The sequence below is a fragment of the Lynx canadensis genome, chromosome X, assembly GCF_007474595.2.
Source record: "Lynx canadensis isolate LIC74 chromosome X, mLynCan4.pri.v2, whole genome shotgun sequence".
Classification (NCBI taxonomy): Eukaryota; Metazoa; Chordata; class Mammalia; order Carnivora; family Felidae; genus Lynx; species Lynx canadensis.
Genome location: NC_044321.2, coordinates 29,794,845 through 29,815,660, shown reverse-complemented (window position 1 = coordinate 29,815,660; position 20,816 = coordinate 29,794,845). Strand labels below are relative to the sequence as shown.

Sequence of the window (20,816 nt, the reverse complement as noted above, 5' to 3'; positions counted from 1 at the left end):
AGGAGAGGAGCAGAAAGAGAGGAAAGAGAACTCCAAGCAGGCTGTGTGCTGTCAATTGTCAGCATGGAGCCCCATGTGGGTCACAAACCCATGAACCGTGAGATCATGACCTGAGCCAATATCAAGATTCAGACCTTAACCAACTGAGCCACCCAGGCACCCCTACCTATTTTTTTTTGTAGTTTTCATTCAGTGTTTACTAATTTTTGGAATCCTCCACACTAGTTTTTCCATCTTTAGGGTAAATGTAAGTCCACCATCCTTTATATAAAACTTTTGGGGCTAGCTGTGTTGAGGAATTCAGACTTTTTCAGATCTTTAAAGGATGGTATGATACATACATTGTAAATTTACACAATACCCAACAGGGTCTATGGCTGCATATTTATTCATGCTAGATGTGGATAAACCAAAACCATGAATAGCCTCACATTAGTCTGGAACTGTTTTTTTACACCAAATGAGTATGCTACAAACTTACGAGAACAACGACAAGAAAATACTTTGTCTTGAGAGCTTTTCATATTTTATTTTATTTATTTTTTTAATGTTTATTTATTCCTCAGAGAGAGAGAGTCAGAGTGTGAGCAGGGGAGGGACAGAGAGAGAGGGAGACACAATCTGAAGCAGGCTCCAGGCTCTGAGCTGTCAGCACAGAGCCTGACGTGGGGCTGGAACTCACAAACTGCAAGATCATGCCAGTTAACTGACTGAGCCAGCCAGGTGCCTCTGAAAGCTTTTCATATTTCAAAAGTAAGAATTAAGGATGGTAGATCTGTATTATGTTGTGCAAATTGTAAAAATGATTAACAGAGGAATGGAGTATTTTAGGAGAATTTGGGTTTTTGTGGTTAAAAATGTCTTATTTTTCTAATTTTGGAGTACAGAGACAATTTTGTAGGTAGTACAAAGAAAGAGATTCATTCAGTAAGCAATTGAGCACAAGCCAGAAAAATGAAGCAACAGGAGTGTGTGTTGGGGTGGGCAGAGGTGGAGCACCTAGGGTAGAGGTGGAGAAGGAAGGGAGCTCTAATTAGAGGAAACAAAGATAAAGAAAAATATTGGTTGGCTGGAAACAAAAGTTATTAAAGGGCAGGTGATAGAACTTGGAGAAAAAAGATTTCTTTATAACTCTGAGGCATGGTCAAGAGATTTTCTTAAGTATTATTTTCAAATGTACATTATAAACCTATGAACATAAATCCAGCTAAAAGAAAAATATCACAATACTGGTCATCCCTATTAATTATTCTGGTTTTTAATTTTTCAGTGTTCCATCAATTTTCATAGAAAAGCATGTAGGCTTCTTTCTGCTTGGGAGGTTGGGAGACTGAGGAGCTTATTGGGTGTTAGAGGTTAGGAACCTCAGAGGGGTCTAGGCATTCTTTTGTAAGAGCACTATATATCATAAATGAGAGGTAAGGGAAAGTTGCCAGTTTTCTAATTTCCTGATGTAAAAAAAACATGGGTTTTTATTTTACATTGCGTTGATTCTTATTCTCAAATCATTTGACGCTAACTCGATTGTTTCTTACATTCAAAATGTTGCTTTGGTCAAAATGTAGTCAGCCCTATGGAAAGATGTGGTTACAACAAAGATGTGGAAAGAAATTGTTAGCAACAGATAAGTATGAAATCCCTCAGTGCCAAGGACAGTGTTTCAGTAAAAGAGAGAAGACATTTCTTTCATTCTTTAGTTTAGATGTAAACCACTATTTTGGGTTTCTACCAAATTTTCCAGATGGTGAAAGATCTGGGAACATCCCCATCCCCAATGGTCTATTCAATAAATTGCTTCTTTTATAGGAAAAATGGAAAGTAGTCAAAGAGATACAATAAACACACACAAGCACAAGCACAAGCTGAACTAGTCAATTACAGAACTGGAAAGTCAATTTGTAGGGGTGTTTATTCCTCACATATAGAAAAACAAACAAACGAGTGAGTGAATCTCATTAAGAACAGGGGCTAGGTCTTATTGGCTTGAATCCTCAGTTCGAACAGTACGTGTTCAATAAATATATGTAGATTGATTGCCTAAGGATATGCCACTTTTCCTATGTCAGGCCCTGGGGTGGGTATTGCGGAGCACAGGAACAGGTTAATGACCTGGGAGGGATTCAGATCCAACTTGGCACAGTGCAAAGCCGAATGAAAAAAGGTTTTAGTCAACACGCAATCAAAGAACAGAGCACCAGAAAAGCAAGTAAGGTTTACTTCACAATTTGCAGCTCTCATCCCCGTTTTAGCGCCTGCGCTCCCAGAGCAATTGCCCTTCATAGGGGGCGCAAAAGGACGTGAGCCCAGAGAATAGAAGCGGCAGCAGGACTGTGGGAAAGTTAGGAAATAGGAAAAACTGCGGGGTTCCTGGGTCCGAGACTGAGTTCGTCCTGGGCTTGAAAAGAGAACTAAAATGTCTTTTGTCACTTTTCTCCTCCTTCCTCCAAATCCCCCGGGAGGAGAAATCGGCTGGGGGGAGGACGAAGTTCACATCAGAGAGACACAGAGTACCGTTCTTTGTTGTAACAGCCACAGCCCGAGAAACATATGGATTCACAGCTGACGCCTTCCAGAAAAGGACCCACCCAGGCTCCCTGAGAAAAGGAAACCCACGTGACCGCAGGGGGGGGTGGGGGGAAGTGAGGCGACCCTGGAGCCAGAACGGCCCGGGGCGGGGCTGGAGACCAAGCTGCTACAAGGAATCGTCCCGGATAGCCGGTCGTAGGTGAAGGGTTCGCACCAGGCTCGGCGAGTGCCGGACACCGTGGAGGAGACAACTCGTTCCGCGCGCGCCACGCAAGGGGGTTCTTAGAAGTGGGACCGGCTTCGTGCACTGGCAAGGGCCGGGGCGCTCGCGAGCCTCTGGCGCCTGGAGCCCGGAGCCGGGAGCCGGAGCTTGACACCGCCCGGGTGCGGACTCACCGCCCCTCCTCGCTCGTCACCGCCTCCCGCAGCCTGGGGCGGGGCCGGGGCGGAGCGAGCCGAACCGCGCCGGGGCGGAGCGGGCGCCGGCAGAGCGCTGCGCGGGGCTGGCGGCGAAGGTCCGCGGCGAAATCGCCGTAGCTGCCGCTGCCGAAGACCCCCACCCGGGCCGGCAGCCCCCGCAGACCCACCTTCCCGGTGCGCGGCGGCTCCGCTGCTTCCCTCCAGAGGAGGTCGGGCTCCCCGCTCTCCGGACCCGCCTGGCGACCTCGCCTCCGGCGGGGCGGGCGGCCGCGGCGCCCGGGGCATGGCTTCGGCGGGCAGCGGCATGGAGGAGGTGCGCGTGTCGGTGCTGACCCCGCTGAAGCTGGTCGGGCTGGTGTGCATATTCCTGGCGCTGTGTCTGGACCTGGGGGCCGTGCTGAGCCCGGCCTGGGTCACGGCCGACCACCAGTACTACCTGTCCCTGTGGGAGTCCTGCCGGAAACCCGCCAGCTTGGACATCTGGCACTGCGAGTCCACGCTCAGCAGCGGTGAGGGCCCGGCGCGCCGCGACCCCTGCCTCCCGCCCCGCACCTCCCTGCGCCCCACTGCCCGGACGGCCACCGCCTCTCCGCCCCTCCCCAACCTTCTGGGTCCCCTACCCTTGTCCGCCCCGCTCCAGCCTGCCCCTTCGGGGACCCTGGGGCTGCAGCCGCCTCCCTGATGGCCACCCCTCGCCTCTCCTCCGTCCGGGCCGCCAGACCCAATGCGACGTCCCACGCCCTCTCCGTCCTCCCGTGGCCATTCCTTGGGCTCTGGAGTAACACGTATGCTATTTGGGGTCATTGTTATCATTTAAGGCGAGAACCGTGTGGCTGTGTTAAAAACGCAACGCCTTCAACACTCTCTTTAAAAAAAAAAAAAAAAAAAAAAAAAGACCAGCATAAACGCCCCAACTCGGCCGAGACGCTGTGGGTTCTCTGCTCGCTCTTCCCCACTCTATTCTCCCTCCACTCTCAAGGAGGAATTGGCCCGAGTTTACCTCTTCGTGCCCACGTTTCTGCCAGCTCTACTCCACTTTGTCTGGGTTTTCCCCAAGGAGTTGCGGTTTGGGTTTTATTTCCTTAAATTTTTGAGGGATGTGGAAAGTTGGAAGACAGGCGTAATTTCCTTTCCTTTTTTGGTGACACGTCGTTGGTTGTGAGTTGCCCTTCTTTCTCTTCCTCTCCGAATACCTCCTCTCTCCTCCAGACCTTTCTTTCTCTTCTCCATGAGCTACTTACTCACAGATGCCTGGAAAGTTGTGGCGTATTGAGCTAGTACTGGAAACTGCAAATGGATGAGGTGCAGGGTGGAAAAAAGGATAGTCACTGGGGTTACGCAGCCTCAGGGGGAATGTACTCTCCTTGACCCCCACTTGCCTTCCCCTGAGTCCCGGTTAGGCCGTTAGCAGAAATCTTCCAACTTCGGATTTCTTGCAGCAAACCCCTTTTCCTTGCTAATCTTGATTCTTCAGCTGCTGGGGTCAGTGCTGAGAAAGAGTAATAAAGGCAGAGGACCTGCCCGTGATTTTACCCACTTACCCACAGGCACCCCCCAAGAAACGGATTAAATTCCTTCGTGACAGTTTGTCTTCTCTGGGACTATTTATGAAGCTTTCCTGGAAACGTTTCAAGTTCCAAGAAAGTTGAAATAGCACAGATGCCACACAAATCCGTTTTACTTTTGTCTTTGGTTTCTTGTTTTAAGAAAGATTAGTTCACTTGGTTAAGTTTCTTCCATAAATTTAATTTTCTGTTTACAAAAGGCTTTTTCTTTGATTTTACTTCAAAATTTCCATTGACGGGTTTCGTCTTTGTTGTTTAATTCACTGTGGAGGGGACTGGTTGGCAGCAGGAGGTCAACATTTAGGTCTTTTAATTCTTTCAGGGTTGGTTGTTTACAACTAAAGATAAAATAAATTGGTAAAATGCCTTTCTCCAGTAACCAGGGGATCCAAATAAACTTTGGAGAGAATATCTTTTCTTTGCCCTCTCCAATAGAAATGGAAATTTATGTAGGAATGCCAGCTTCAGCTTGTCTCCTTAGCAACGTGAATCTTTTGCCCCTTTCTCCTGTCTCCTGAAATAATAGCCCCCTGATTGCATAAAGACTTTTCAGATAGGTTAGAGAAACCAGCTTCTACTCCTATTTTCTTTTCAGACCTGTACGCATTTCTCTTGACCAGGAATGTAGGGAATGGGGAGAAGCCAGCTCTAGTTTGTTGAACGGTATGCAGTGTTTGCTAATCTTCGCTTAATTGCCTCCATACCCCTTATCTCAGCTTTTTCTCCTCTCTGGGCAAGGAAATAGGGAGACCCAAGCTTAATGGCAATGTAGTGATAAGAGGTCTGTCTACAAGGTAGAAATTGGAGGCAGGTACCGTTGCTGTCCCCCCCCCCCCCGTTATTCTACCCTCTTGCTGAAACTCACACCACAGCATTTATTTCTATCTGGGTTCCTGAAAATCAGCTTCAGTTTTATTTTGCTTAAAATAGTTTTCATCCCAGAAAAAGTATAGTTGGTGAGCAAATGAGGTGGGAGGCATAGAGATGGTTTTGTCTGAAGCTAACTGGAACAAGTTCTTGACTTTCTTTATGTAGTAGCAGTTCATTTTTCCTCTCCAAGGTGGTGGGTGGGGGGTGCAGGAGGAAAGGAAACAAAATATGGAAAATTGCTCCATCTCCCCACTTTACAAAATGTGCTTTCTTAAAATGTTCTGTGAACTTGAACGTTCTATCCACAAATGTTTTGAAATGAAGAGGGAAGCTTGAATTGAAAGGAGCAATTTTCTTGCCTGTTCCAAAGGGCAGGCAGCTTAGTCTGTTTGCTGTGTGGAGTAGCAGAAAGCAGGGAGGGAAATGTCTTCTCTGAAGATTTTAAGAGATCCACTTCATTGTCTCTTGAAATGAATTACCTCGACAGGAACCACCAAGGACAATTTTACCGAAGGCCCTTCACCAGCATCTTCAGGGCTTAATTAAAAACCTTTGTCTTAATTAGAATTAAAACTGCTATGAAGAGGCAAGCTTGTATTTACAGAAGGGAAATTTCAGGAATGTTTCTACTGACGACAATATGTCCTACTTAGGCCCAGTTCCTAGGGAAACTTTCCCTCAGCCGTTATTTTTAAAGCTGCGTTTTAATTTTGGTACCAAATATGCATTGTTTGCTGCTTATACCCGTTTTATGGTTTTAAGCGAAAGCAGAAACATGCCTTTTGTGTGCTGGTCTGTTGAAGGCTGCGTCAGCATTTCTAGTAGGAACCAGTAATCCGGTGTCAGTCAACTGTAATGCTTTTCTCTGGTGTCCCAGTTCAGTGTATGGGGGACAGTCCAGGCGTTCATCCAAAGCTATAAGTTTTGCAAAAGGACAGATGAGAGGACAGGCTAATAGACTGTCATTCGCTGTGGAAACAAATAATAATAAAGTATGCTTGTTAGGAAGTTTAGAATAGGTAGTACTCACATGCCGGCCACAGAATTTCTAAAGATAGTTTTCCCCACTACTGATTTTGGCAGCCTTTTAATAAATCTTTAATCCTGTGTTTTTTAAATGGCAGTCTCATATTTGTGGCTTTTGCTTAGTCACATTTAGTTTTGATAACTTTGGTTTAGAATACAGTTGTTAGGGTTTCACAGCCACAGCCATTACAAAAGAATCCTTAGTGCAAATCCAAGTGGTTGCAGAGTGCTGATCCGTAAACTCCACATCACACATACTATGTAACCTCTAGGGTGGTTTTATGTTTCTTCTTGAAAATTTATAAATATGTATAGCTATTTCATATAAAGCAGATTGTTTTTTTTTGATGTCTGTGTGATTTATTGACTAAGCAAAAAGCAAGGACATGCAGATGGCCAAATGAACACGTTTTACTGAGAGTGATTTTAGGATATAACAAGTGCATTTATCCATCTTTCCATCTACAAAATCTATCCAGCTTTTTCGTCCATGAAATACTTGATCAAATAGTGCCTTTTTCAAGGAATATTGTTAACATCATTGTGCACTGTCCTAAAAATAGCTACATTTGTAGTATGAGTCACTGGCAGTTTTGAAATGGCAGTGCACTGTGTGCTAATAACAGGTGAATATTATTATTTTTAGTTGACAAGAAGTTTTCTTAAGAGTGCTATATATGTAGCTCATTTTCTTAAAACTGTAGTATAAAATTCTACTTTAAAAGGCAATATAAGAAAACCCGTCTTAGGTCGTAGTTTACAATAAACCAAACTACCTAAACACCTGCAAATCTTAGAAAATCAGAGGTATAGTGATCCTGAATTCAGTTGTATATCATCCGTGCATATTTTGAATCCATACGTTCATTGGGAAAGAGAATTTTATTGGGAAACCTTACAATGTGATGTACTCCAGGAAAGGTTCAGCTTGTTACTTGGTATGAGTTGATATTGATGAGTGTTTACAAATAGCTCCTCAAGCCTGGAGGTCAGGATGGTTAGATATTCTTCTGGCTTTCCGAAAAAGTACTTAAGTAAAACAAATGCAGTTTTATTTAACCTGCACAGGATAGATGGGTGGAAAAGTACATGAAGAGTAGCACCTAGCACCAAAACTTTCTCAATAAACTGAAGAAAACCAGGTATTACTTCTTTCACGATCTTCATGATGATTTTCTTTTAACGTCTCCTAAGATTTTCAAGCTCCCAAGATTGACTTTTACAAAGGACGTTTTAATTTGTGGGCAGATATAGTTCCTCTTTTGCTCACATTTATAGAATGATTGTAATCTCCAGGGAACCATTTAGATCAGTCTTTGTCAGCAAAGGGATTTGATGAGTGTGTGAGAAGCCTTGCCTTTCATAAACCATTTCACAATAAAACCAAAACAAACAAAGGCATATCTCAAGCAATAGATTTTTCCTGCTGTCAGAAATATATTTTAGGAATTTCTTTCAAGTTTCTGTTAATAGTAAGACCACTTAGCAAGACCATAGATACATCCAGTACTACTAGATATATTAGTGAAAAGGATTGTAGATGCTTCAAAATAACTCCCTGGAATACGTCACCTAAATACCACTGTAAACTTGTCTATGAACAATGCTAAATTATAACTTAATCCTGTGGGTGGGCAGAGTAGTGTTTTGGACAATACATAAAACGTTGGATTCAAACTGCCCTGAACTTGGCCACTTGAGCAGTCATGTGAATTCATACAATTTAATGTCCTCAAATGGTTTGTCATTAAGATTATATAGGTAAAAGTACCTGCTTATTAGGGTTGTGTTTCCTTCTTATTATGTATTCAGAAAAACAAACCCAAATATTGCAGATTTTTTTTGGATAATTGAGGAATCCCCCCCCCCCCCTACTTAAAAGGTAAACTATCTTTGCATTGAATAATGGAGTGTGCTGTTAGTTTTGATTTTAAATTTTGCTATGGATTACCAAGCATTTAACATTGATCTTGGTAGATCATGATCACACAACTCTTTTCTAATAGCTACCTATTTTGTCAGTAGTGTTACACAGCAGACATCTCAATTATTCCCAGTGTCACTGTAAACTTGCAAGGTAGCTAATGTTATCCCTATATGTTATTGAAGAGATCAGGTGTTTTTATAAGTTTACCAAGTTTTCAGTCAGTGGTAAAGACAGGTTTTTTTCTGGGTTTTTATAAATTTACCAACTTTTCAATCAGTGGTAGAGACAGATTTTTTTCCAAAAGAGTACCAGTTATTAATGCTGGGAAACAAACCACCCCCAAAGTTAGTAGTATACAACAACAATCATTTTATTATGCTCATGACTTCTGTGGGCCAAGAATTCAGATAGGGCATAATGAGGATGGTTTATCTGGGCTCTGGGATATCTGGGGGCATAGCTGAGGGTGACTTGAATGGCTGGGGACTGGAACATCTGGAACTGCAGGATCCTCTTCCAAATGGTTTCACTGGGTTTGGCGCCTTGGTGGAAATGGCTGGGAGACTGGATTCCCCGGGGACTAGCCTTCTGTCTACAAATAGAGAACTTCTACCCTCTCTAGGTGGTTTATAGTCTTTGGTTTATAGTCTCAAATGACCGAGCCCCAAACCGATTAAGAAATCTGGACCTAATCTGCTACTTCATATTGTTGATAAAATTTTAGTTTTTTTAAAGAAAGTTTTGTATGAGTCTGATGAGATAGGTGCTTTGTACGTGGACCCTAAAATGTTAAAATTTAAGACAGGAGCCATGTTTTGTAGTGCTAGAAAGGTATTGGAGTTGCAGCATTGTTTTTTGTTTGCTTGTTTTTCCCTTGTTTTAATAACATAATTCTTTTCCTGATAATTGCCCATATACTGAATTGCAGAATCATAGCACATTTGGGGTAGAAAATATTTCAAAATTCTTAAAAAAATTTTTTTGATGTTTATTTTTGAGAGAGAGAGACAGAGAGACAAGAGTGTGAGCAGGGGAAGGACAAAGAGAGAGGAAGACACAGAATCCGAAGCAGGCTCCAGGCTCTGAGTTGTCAGCACAGAGCTTGACACGGGGTTATAACTCACAAACTGTGAGATCATGACCTGAGCCGAAATCAAGAGTTGGTCGCTCAACCGACTGAGCTACCCAGACACCCCTAGATGTCTACTTTTTTTATAAGGTTATTTATCATCCAAGATTTGATTTCACAAAGAATTTAAGGTCTTCAAATAGACTCATATGTTGATAAGTCTGTTAAGTTTTAGATGTTTATTATCATTAAATTTACATTGTTGTCATGACTAGTTCATAAAAATCAACAAAACTTGTTTTTCTTTAAGTTTCTCCATGATAGGATACTTTATTTATTCATTTTTTATTATTTTTTTTATTTTGAGAGAGACAGAGCATGAGTCGGGGGCAGGGGGTGCGGACAGAGAGAGAGAGATACACAGAATCTGAAGCAGATTCCAGGCTCTGAACTGTCAGCACAGAGCCTGACATGGGGCTTGAATTCACCACTGTGAGATCATGACCTGAGCTGAGGTCAGATGCTCAACCAACTGAGCCACCCAGGCGCCCCTGTGATAGAATACTTTAAAACATCTGTTTAATTCTACTTTGAATCACAATTGAAAAATATGTGGAAGGCAGTCATGTAAGTTTCTTAAATTGATTAAATGAATGTAAATTTCACTAGATCAAGTTTTTACTGCATTCTGACCTTATTTTTAAAAAGATACATTTACTTATCAAAAGAGATGGATTTTTCCTTAGAATTTCATCCTTATATGTGAAAGGCACTGACAGCTAAATCTTACCGGTCTTTTCAAAGTACTGGATCATCTCCCTTGAAAATTAGACAAGGACACCATTCCTTACCCTTTTTGGCTTCTATATTTGTATGGGATTTTAAGACACTAGTACACCATCACTTTTCTATTCTGTTGTAGTCTTCGTTCTTTTGGCACCAAAGACTCCCATTAAAAAAGAAAACAAAACAGAAAACCTATAAAAATGAGGCCTCCATGGCTCCCAGAGCACCAAGAAAAAATACCTAGGAGATTATTTTTGTCTCTACTAGCTTATTAACTGGGAGATTTTAAATGATAGTTTAATGAGGCATGTTTCAACATGTCACCTATCAATTCTCTTTTCAAAATATATGTTTATTAGCAAGAAGATGTTTAAACACAGAAGTTGGGGTCCCTGAGTGACATGACATATCCTTAAATGTGTATAAAAGCACACCCACAAACAACTCAAATTTCCATCAAAAGGTGTTTTATTGCTCTCATGTTTTAAGGTCCCTAAACCAAAAGTTGATCAATGTTGCCATAATACTTTGTGAATACAACCTGGTGTCTGTTCTAGCACCATTAGGTGACTTAAGGAGAGAAATGATCTTTCCTCTTTCCTAACGTCTCACACGTACCCAAAGTTAACTTTGTTAAAATATAGTCATTGACTTAATAGCAGGGAGTAGGCATTATCCTGGTACAGTTAGCCAGTTAGCTAGCGCTGTACCAGGTGGTGATGGTAAAGTGATGAATGAAACACTTTCCTTCAAACAAATTAACAAAATCATATAAATGTACAAACTAATGTAAAGGAGGAAATGTAAGTTCAACTTCTGCAGAGGGATAGAAGAGATCTCCTCTAAAGAAGTTTGGTAACAGGAAACCACTAACTTACTAGTTTTATCCCTCCCATATTTACTAAGAAGGTATCTTAATACTGATCATGGGTGACTGTCTAGTTGTCTTCCATCTACCTTTTGACTATTAATAGCTACTCTAAACCCATCACAGAAGATTTTTAGTTGCTTAGAGGAAGATCGAGTACTGATTGGCGGGCAGCGAGCAATTTACTGTCCCACTGCAGCGCAGGTCATGATCTCACAGTTCAGGAGTTTGAGTTGGGGAGGGGGTGGGGGAGAGAAAGAGAGAGAGAGAGAAAGAGAGAGAGAGACTCTGCTCTCTCTCTCTCTCTTTCTCTCTCTCTCTCTTTCCCTCCCCTTCTCTCGCTCTCCTTCTTTCTCTCTCTCGCTCTCCCTTTCTCTCTCCTCTCTCTCTTCCTGCGTGTCCTCGTCCGTGTGCGGGTCTTCCTGCTTTTCCAGATAATTATCCAAGTTTTCTAAATCGCAAAATTGCAACCTTCGTAGGTTTTTTCCAAAGAGTAGGGAAGGCTCATCACAACTCTGGAAATACCATGATTAGGAATTACTATTGAGAAATACCAGTACCTGTTAGATAATATTAGTTACCATCAAATGTTAATGAAAGCTTTCTAACATGGTAAGAAACAACAGTCCTTAGTGGTGATGGTGTAGTTTTGTTTTTTGTTTTCTTTTTTATCTAAATTCTGAAACATGCTTTAAAAGAAGGGCTTTTTGCTAAGCACTGTATATAATGGTCTTATTTTGGGGAAAAGACCCCATATGTTATGGTATTTAGATGATAAATTGCATTTTCACCAAATTTTCTAAGAGAATTCTGTGAAGCAGCTAAAACGACCCTTTATTTGTTAAAGAAAAGGAGATGTGTATTTTTCTAACATCAACACAAAATAATTCAAGAGACTTGAACGAAGCTGTCATAAATTGGAAATTTGTAACTTGTCTGGCATTTTTGGACAACCAGAGTTTTCCAGAATTTTGGCAAAAATGACCTGCACTTTGGTCATTAAAGTTGTTGCATCACTTATTTGCGCAGTTACCCAGGGTCATTTATGTGCTTAAAATCAGGTTCGCCCTGCAGTTTGACACATTTTTTAATTTATAAATTGTCCTGAAGAGTAGGACTCTAATTTGTATCATTGCAACTTGATTGACACTGTACCTCAAGTAGGTCCTTTTCTAAAATTCCATTTCACTTTGCACAGCACATGGCAGTGTCTATACTGTCATTTTGTAAAAGACACATAGTTGTTTGCTTTAAACATCTGTTTGCACGTGAAGAATGTTAGATTTGCTATTACTTACTTGAAGAGACATTGTCATTTTAATTATTGAAATGAGAATCGGAATTCTTCTTTTCCGGCCTTTGTTTGTGTCTACGTCTCATGGAGTAGCGGGAAATTAATGCAACACTGATGGATTTAGGTCAGAATGCAATTTAGCCAAGAAAACAAAGTTTCAACTCCCTCAGTAATGGTTTTGGTTTTCCACTTCATTTGCCACATGCAGACTAAAAAACTCAAGTATATCATTTGATACTTCTGGAAATATTTTGGCTGTTAAGTCAATAGTTATTTTCCTTTTCCACAAAATAACAGCACCATTTCAATTCAATTTTTCATATATGAGGATATGGACTTATTGTCCAACTCGGAAGTATATAGCATTAATCTCAAAATAAATTCTTAAAGTACAATTGATGGAAATAATTAAATGCCATAATTTCTAATGAGATGAGCTATTCGGGAAAAAGACACGGCCTTCTGTGAAGAAATGGAGATGTTGGAGAATTTGGCTTTGACATGTTATTCTGTAATGGGAGCTTTTTTTCCTCTTAAATAAGTATAAACCATCCCATTATTTCCAGTTCCTGATAATAAAATGGAATTGGCAATAGTGAGTTTGCTTTCTGAGCTCTCACCAATGTAATGAAAAGAACTTTAAATGTTTGGCTATAAATATGTCCTACAAGTGAATAAAAACTATCTGGATGAACCGAAGGTTTGAGTTGAATAATACAGCTAATGTGGGTGAATTAGGGAGGATTTAGGGATGAGCTGTGAGGTGGTATCAAGATGATAGGGAAAGATCATTCTCTCTTTGAGGTTGAACGGTAAATGATTTTGATTGTACAAATGGATATCATTTTGATTAATGTAACTCTTTTTGGAAAACTCAAAGGTGAAAATAAAAGTGACTGGCGAATTTGAATGTGATTATAAAAGTTATTTTTTTTAACAATCAGTATTTTAATTTGGGATGAGAACTGTTGAATAGTGATACCCCTATATTAAAACATTAAAATACATTTAGGAAAATACTACCCACGGGAACAGTGGGAGTTGAATTTATAAGGTTAAAAATCTGTTTCTTCGTTGCTTTTTAAATTTTACTTAATTTCCTAGAAGAAGTGACAATTGTGTGCTCAGGGATTTACAGAAGGTAGAACTAATTTCATCGTATAAGCAATACCTGCAGAGGTAAATAAATTAGGCAGTGTTTGACAAGTTAAAGGTTTTGAAATAAGGTGGGTGGAGGAAAGCTTTAGGCACTGGTGTAGTGCCTTTGACCTTGGTTCAAAAGTATGGAAAGTGTATTGTCATTAAGATTTTGCCTTTACTGAAAAATGGAAGTAGATTTGACCACAAATTCCCTAAAGGGATGTGAATTCTCCAATTTGGCAATTATGATGTGGCCCACAGAATTTTCATAATGCGGCAGCAATTTCAGACCAGTCTCCTGTATTAGACTGTAAAGTAAGTCAGCACAATTCTGCAGAATACTAAAGCATTTATAGACATTGGAAACTCTGGTGCCAGCTAATAAAAATACCTTGAAAGAGGACTTGAATTTAGTTCCTGAGTTGCATATTAATGCTGGACTTGATGTTATGACATAAGGACTGCCCAGTTTTTATTCTGTAGCTGTAGGGGAAAGTATAACATTATATATATTCATTCCTATTATATTTTTCCTTTTTTTTTTCTGGTGGAAAAAGCACTAGTAGAGAAGCACATGCTTATCTTGAGCATTGGCTTTCATAGGTGCACTTCCAATACCTTCTGTGTGTCATTGTGTCAGTTTGGCCAAAATATAGTAGTTCCCCACCACCCTTCCCTGTGTGGGATATGTTCCAAGACCCCCAGTGAATGCCTGAAACTGTGGGTAGTACTGAACCCTAGATATACTATGTTTTTTCCTATTTACATATACCTGTGATAAAGTTCAATTTTTAAGTTAGACACAGTAAGAGATTAGCAACAATAACTAAGATTATAAAACTGAAGAGTTATAACAATATACTATAATAAAAGTTACGTAAATGCAAGCTCTCTCTCAGAATATTGTATTGTGCTGTACTCATCCTTGTGATGATATGAGATGATAAAATGCCTACATGATGAAATGAAGTGAGGTGAATGATACAGGCACTGTAACATAGCCTTAGGCTACTTTTGACCTTCTGATGATCCCTTAGGAGGAGGAGCCTCTGCTTCCAGACTGGACTGCCTTTGACCCCAGGGTAACTGAAACCATGGAAAGCAGAACTGCAGATGAGGGGGACTACTATTCTCCCCGTATACCATGGCAGCCTCATTTTAGGTTTGATTCGATACATCCCAGCCCATTTGAGTCCTCACTGGTTCCTAGACCAAGGAGGTACATTTTGTCATCAAAACTCATTACCACTTGTTCTCAGAGATCTTGGAAACCAAACTCACATTTCAAATCAACTGGCGTGACAGTGAACAATGACCACTTTTAATTGTGCACAGCACTGCAATTTGTAAAATATCACCACGGCCATTGAGGTTCTGTGGAGCTGGTTTGTGTTCACTGCTCCACGACAGTGTCAGTTCATCATTTATAAAAGTGTGTAAAACTATTGCAGAGTAAGAAATCTCTAAGTAGTCTCAACACATCACCTGACTAAATGCTGTGAGGGCTATAAAATTGTGGAACTAAGATTGATATAGAAATTAACCAATTATGAGAACTTAAAATAGATGATTTTTTTTAAAGAAATGGGGCTGAAAATTGACAATTTTATGACATTTTAATTTGTTTTGCAAACACTGTATATGGGATAGCAAGTATTTGTGTCCTGCACACCTTCTAATGGGTAAACCATTAGTGTAGAGACAAGTTTTCTGGTCACTTATTATACTGTTACCATAAAATTGTTCAAGTTCTGTAGTATATATCTTGTTAAATCTACATTTGGTAAATAAGTAAATATATGTGTATACATGAAGCCCAACATATATTATTTTAATGGCCATTAGTAGGTATCTCTAAAACTATTTTTCAGTTTTTTATAATCCCCTATATTCTAGTATTATTCAGCAACAAAGAAGAAATGGTATCAGGCCGATCTACATAGTCCCTGACTATAGCTCACCCGTAAAGCAGGCCGGTCCTAATATGTGGACAATGGATTCTAGCTGTTGATGGAAAGAGACAGTGTTCTCAGCTCCAGGGTACCTAGTGATGAACTGTGAAAAGTGCCCTAGGTCTTACTGACTATGGTAGCCATATTGAATCAATTTTTCAGCTTCCTGATTGATGTTCAACTGATCATCGAGTTAAAGCTTTGGTCCTGGGCAACCTGCCTGAGTGAAGCATTCCAAATGGATATAATGACAACAATCTCAAAAGTTGGCACTGTGTACCAGAGATATAGCCTCAGTACTTCAGTGTAAGCCCCAGCTTTCTGGCCAGGGCGGTGGCAGACATGGCCCAATTCTAGTCTTTTGTAAAATAAAATGGCTTCTCTGCTTGAACAGGCATTATCTGTGGTTATGGGCCAAAGGGAAGGGTAGCAATATTACAGTGTGATATTGGTAATATGCCTTTTTGACTTTATGTCTAGGATGACTTCCTCATTAGCCACAAATGTCAGTACTAAAAATAAATATAGGACATAGAGGAAAATCAGAACTGGTTGTATTTACTTACTTTTTAGAACTATTTCCTGTGCTATAAGAACCCCCCTTCCTAATTAGGTCCTAGTCCCTTTTAATAAGTGTTATTCTCTTGGTGGCTTCTGGTGCATTTTATTGGTTTCCCATATGAAATAAAGTATTACCATTTTCAGGATATTCGACATTTTGTGACTAGGATTTTTTTGTACTTTTCTCTTGCTAAATTGCATAGGCATCACTTTGCACTCCTGTATTAGTCACTTATCAAATTGACTTCATAATGAAATTATTATTGTTTGAAAGACCTTTACCTAGAAAAACCTTCAACATTTATAAATGATATGTCAAGTACAGACCACGGGTCTGCAAAATTTAGCTGAAGGGTCAAAGCAAGCCCACCACCTGTTTTTGTAGATAAAGTTTTATTGGGACACAGCCATGCTCATCCATTTACATATCATCTTTGGCTGTTTTCACACCACGCAGCAGAGGTTGAATAGTTGTAAGAGACCCTGACCTGCAAAGCTGAAAATACTGTCTGGCCCTTTATAGGGAAAGTTTGCCTATTTTTTTCTGTCTTAGTTTGTTTTCACAAAATGCAAATGCCTGTATTTTAGCTATTCTTTGAGGATATTTAAAGTAGAGAAAAGTGATCAAGATCAATTCCTTTTTTATCTTGAGTGAAAAGTGGAAGCAGTCAAATGGATGGTATTTTATACATATGTATTGGGCTGTGTGAAAGAGCTTATCAGAAAAAAGCAATCTTTTAAGGTACTTTTTAAATGAGTGAATAGTTGTATCTTGACTTAAAATTAACTCTTTAAAAGTTCTTAATTTGGAGAAAGTTGCTAAAAGTAATGATCATTTTATGAAAATAATGGTCCAACTAGAAAATATTCAGCATAGGCCCTTTTAAAGAATCTGATGGATGAACGGATGGATTTTTTTTTTTGTGCCCCAAACACTTTGATATAATGAAAATTTTACTTTTTCAGAAGTTTCAACTTAAACGTTTTCAGAACAATTTCTATTATGCTAAAGTGTAAAATAATTGTCCTATGTATAAACTTTTTCAAAGAAATTTAGAGACTTCCAAATGTAAGGATTATTCTTTTGGCTTTTTAATTTTTTTAAAAAAAATTTTTATTCTTTTGGCTTTTTAAATTCAAAGCTACATGCTGTTATGGAACAAAAAAGCCATAGTATGGCTATCCTTTTAAACTCTAGTTGAAAGCCAGATATACTTTTGTTTGAAGTTATATGCTTTGTTACAAGTAGATGGCTGAAAAATACTCTCCAGTTTCTTGTGATTCACCTTTATATTTTAAGAAGTGTGGATTTTTTTTCTCTTTTCCCCTTGTTTGTTTGTTTCCTGAATACATTGTGAGTTCTAGTTCAGTGCTGGTTATAAATCCAAAATTTATTAAAAGGAAAGGATGTGGAAGAGGACTCTTGAGGTGGAGAAATACAAGTATAAATAAAAGGAGAAAATCCTAGGGAATTGTAGGTTCCTCCACTCGTCCCTTATCCTACAGTGGTAAAGTGTGCACTTTGGAAGCTTTCTTGAGGGATAATTTCAGAGTGCAGCATCAAAATGTCATGAATTCTTGACTTTAGATAGACTACATTGCAACTTAACTATGGATTAAAGTTTGTTTTCATTTTCTGCACATATATTAAAGTGAAGGCCAGAAGAGGCAGCCTGGGACTTCCAAAGGACCCCTGCTGAAGAATGTTATGGACAGTATCATTTTTTTGTGATGCTTCCTAAGCTGGGTAGTGCTTTCATATATTCACTTTGCTTCTTCTTAGAGAACATTCTACTCTTCTGTGGAAGGGGAAATGGGCCAATTTTCTGTCAGGCTATTTTTACATCTTTATAAGCAATGACACATGCATTTAAGTAAGGTTTACTTTTCACTCAGCACATGGGAGACAAAGTATCCATGTACAGAGACCTGTATGTAGTAAGTGGTCAATATATGCTTGCTGTTTCCATGCATGAGTGAAGAAGAGGGCATGTCAGCTATTTAGAGTACCTTCTGGCTCCCTGGGAATACTTAGTTTCACAAACCATCCTTGCAGTAAATACCACAGTAAGATTAGAATGAAATGAAAGAGAGGCAGAAAAAAACAGCCGACAAATTCTCCTGTTGCCAATTTGCTGGGGGAGTTGTTTTAGAGAAAGGGAGGAAGAGAAGGCAAATATAAACTTGGTGTGTGTGGGGATTTTTGTTTGTTTTTTGTTTTTGTTTTTTGTTGTTTTTGTACCGAAAGGGCAGGCTTTACAAAAAAGGACAGAAAAAAAAGAGTGAAAGAATGTATTACAACATGGGTGGATATCAGAGACATGTAAGCCAGAAACAAAATAAATATCCCAGGGACACTTGCGTGGCTCATTCGGTTGAGCATCCAACTCTTGATTTCGGTTCAGGTCATGATCTCATGCATGGTTTCTGAGATCGAGCCCTACAGAGGTTAGCTCCCCCACTAACAGCACAGAGCCTGCTTGGGATTCTCTCTCTCTCTCTCTCTCTCTCTCTCTCTCTGTCTCTCTCTCTCTCTCTCATTCTCTCCCCCTTTCTCTCTGCCCCTCTCCCGCTTGTGCCCCTAGCACAGCTATCTCTCAAAATAAATAAATGAACATTAAAAAAATAAGCATCACACACTTAAAAGCCAGACACAAAAGAGTTCATGCCGTTTACATAATAGGCACAGATAAATCCGAGGTATAGATGTCCATTACTAGCCTCGGTGGGAGGGTGATACTGAGTGGGGAGGAGGGAGAGGCATGAAGGAACCACGGTGATGGAAATGTTCTAGACCTTAATCTGGATGGTGGTTATATGGGTAAATGAATATATCTAAAATTTCATCATATTCTCTACTTTCATATTTAAGATTTGTGAACTTTAGCTCAATAGAAAACAACAGTAATCAAAATAGGTTATGGAAAGGATACCAAATTTACCATGAAGGCTTAATAGAGTCCTTGGAAAGCATGGCAAACCCCTGCTCTAAAAACACTGCTGAGCTTAGCATAATAGACTTTTCTGAAGAAGGACATTTATAATTTTTGTTGTAAAAAATTTCAATTCCCAAAGGACGCTTAGCACACAGTAAGATCACATGTATTTAGATGCAGCAAGGTGAACATAGTTGTGTTGATTCTTTGAGGACTGACTGCTTAAAAGCAGTATCTTTCTTCTTTTCTTTCCAGATTGGCAGATTGCTACCCTGGCTTTACTCTTAGGCGGTGCTGCCATCATTCTTATTGCATTCCTGGTGGGTTTGATTTCTATCTGCGTGGGATCTCGAAGGCGCTTCTACAGACCTGTTGCTGTCATGCTTTTTGCAGCAGGTAAATATATATTTATTACTTTCAAACTAATATTAAAGTTTCATGAACCTTTCTACCATCCTGTCTTCTCATGCAAAAGCTGTATGTGGTTGCTGCATTACATACAAATTGAGAGACATTTGTTATATTTTAAGGTAAATTGGCTAAGGGTTTATCATATTATTAGTTTTCAGTGTGTTAAATAAGCATTTCACAGAGCATAGTGGCAATTTCTAAACTTCTAACTAAAACATGAATAAGTAATAGTTCTTGACAGGGCTGTTGCCTTACGAATTGCAGCAGATGTGTTTACGAACAGTCTTCACATTCAGTTTTTTTCCACTCCTTTTACTGCCCCCTTGGTGATCTTAAGGCAACATTATTGTTTTCTGACATGAAACTGAAAAACATTCCAATATGGATAGCCTTAAAGGTATAAATCTGTTTGGAAATAAACATGGCTGTAATGAAAAATGATAATGTAGAACTTGAACCATCAGATAATTCAGTTGTATGAGGTCAATGCCATATTCATTAACTTAACAACCATCATTCTGTGAAGCACAGCTTGGATAAAAATATCAACCAAGGTAAGATGGAAGTTTTGCTGAAATCAAGGAACTATTTAGAAAGGAGGTTTACAAGATTAAAAGTCCAGCACATTATTATGTGTTTTAATTTTCATTTGTAAGAATAGCTTTGAATATATTGTTCTGTTCGATTCAAACTGAAATATTCCTGTGGTGCCTTCAGTTTACCCTGTCAGTCACATCTGATTTGAAGACTGCAAAATAAGCCCTCGTGACTGTCAATAATGAAGACACTGACAGAACCATCTAGGCTATTAGATGGATTTTTTTTTTTTAAAGTCTGTTTAAAGATGGGAACAGATGAAATTTCAGTATTTGAAGGGTAGTTTGATCTAAAAATGTAAGATCAGAAGTATTCTGCTGCCCCCTGCTGTTTGTGTTCATTTTTTATACCCACAAAGACCGATCATAATGTAGGTGTCATAAAAATGAAGGTCCAAAGGCCTAAAGCAATCTGGAAGAACTGCTAATTCAAATCTCTTAAGTGACTTGCTCAAGATTACATAGTAGTTACCAGCAGAGCTGGGGCTGGGAGGCTACTGAATTTTAGACATGGCTCATTGGCTAATGATTTGTTCATTCACCTGTTTATTAGGTAACTATTACAGAGTGTACACTGTATTAAGAGACCCATAAAACTAGCTAAGTATCACCACAGATACTTTCTAATAAGAGTAGAAAACACTATTACAAAAAATATTCTGAAAAAAATATTCTGAAGTCATAGGCAGTAACCATACTATGATTATTTTGTTGATCTCCTGTGTAATAAAGAACTGTATTGTGAATCATTTGGTAAACCTGAAAATTCTCAGATTCCATCACTATTCTTTAGTTTATTTCTTGGTTCATGGATTTCTCGTGGCTATTTCTATTTTTAGAATGAAATAACTTTAGATATTTTAATTTTA

General features: G+C 39.5%; 1 protein-coding gene across 1 annotated transcript in view; it reads left to right on the top strand.

The window, feature by feature from the left end:
* The first annotated feature begins 3,031 nt into the window (after positions 1-3,031).
* Positions 3,032-20,816, top strand: part of TMEM47 (transmembrane protein 47) — a 30,351-nt gene continuing 12,566 nt past the window's right edge. Inside the window, exons 1-2 of the mRNA XM_030305660.1 lie at positions 3,032-3,455; positions 19,196-19,336. Of these exons, the coding sequence (XP_030161520.1) occupies positions 3,230-3,455; positions 19,196-19,336 (367 nt within the window). The 5' untranslated portion in view covers positions 3,032-3,229. The remainder of the gene's footprint in view (positions 3,456-19,195; positions 19,337-20,816) is intronic.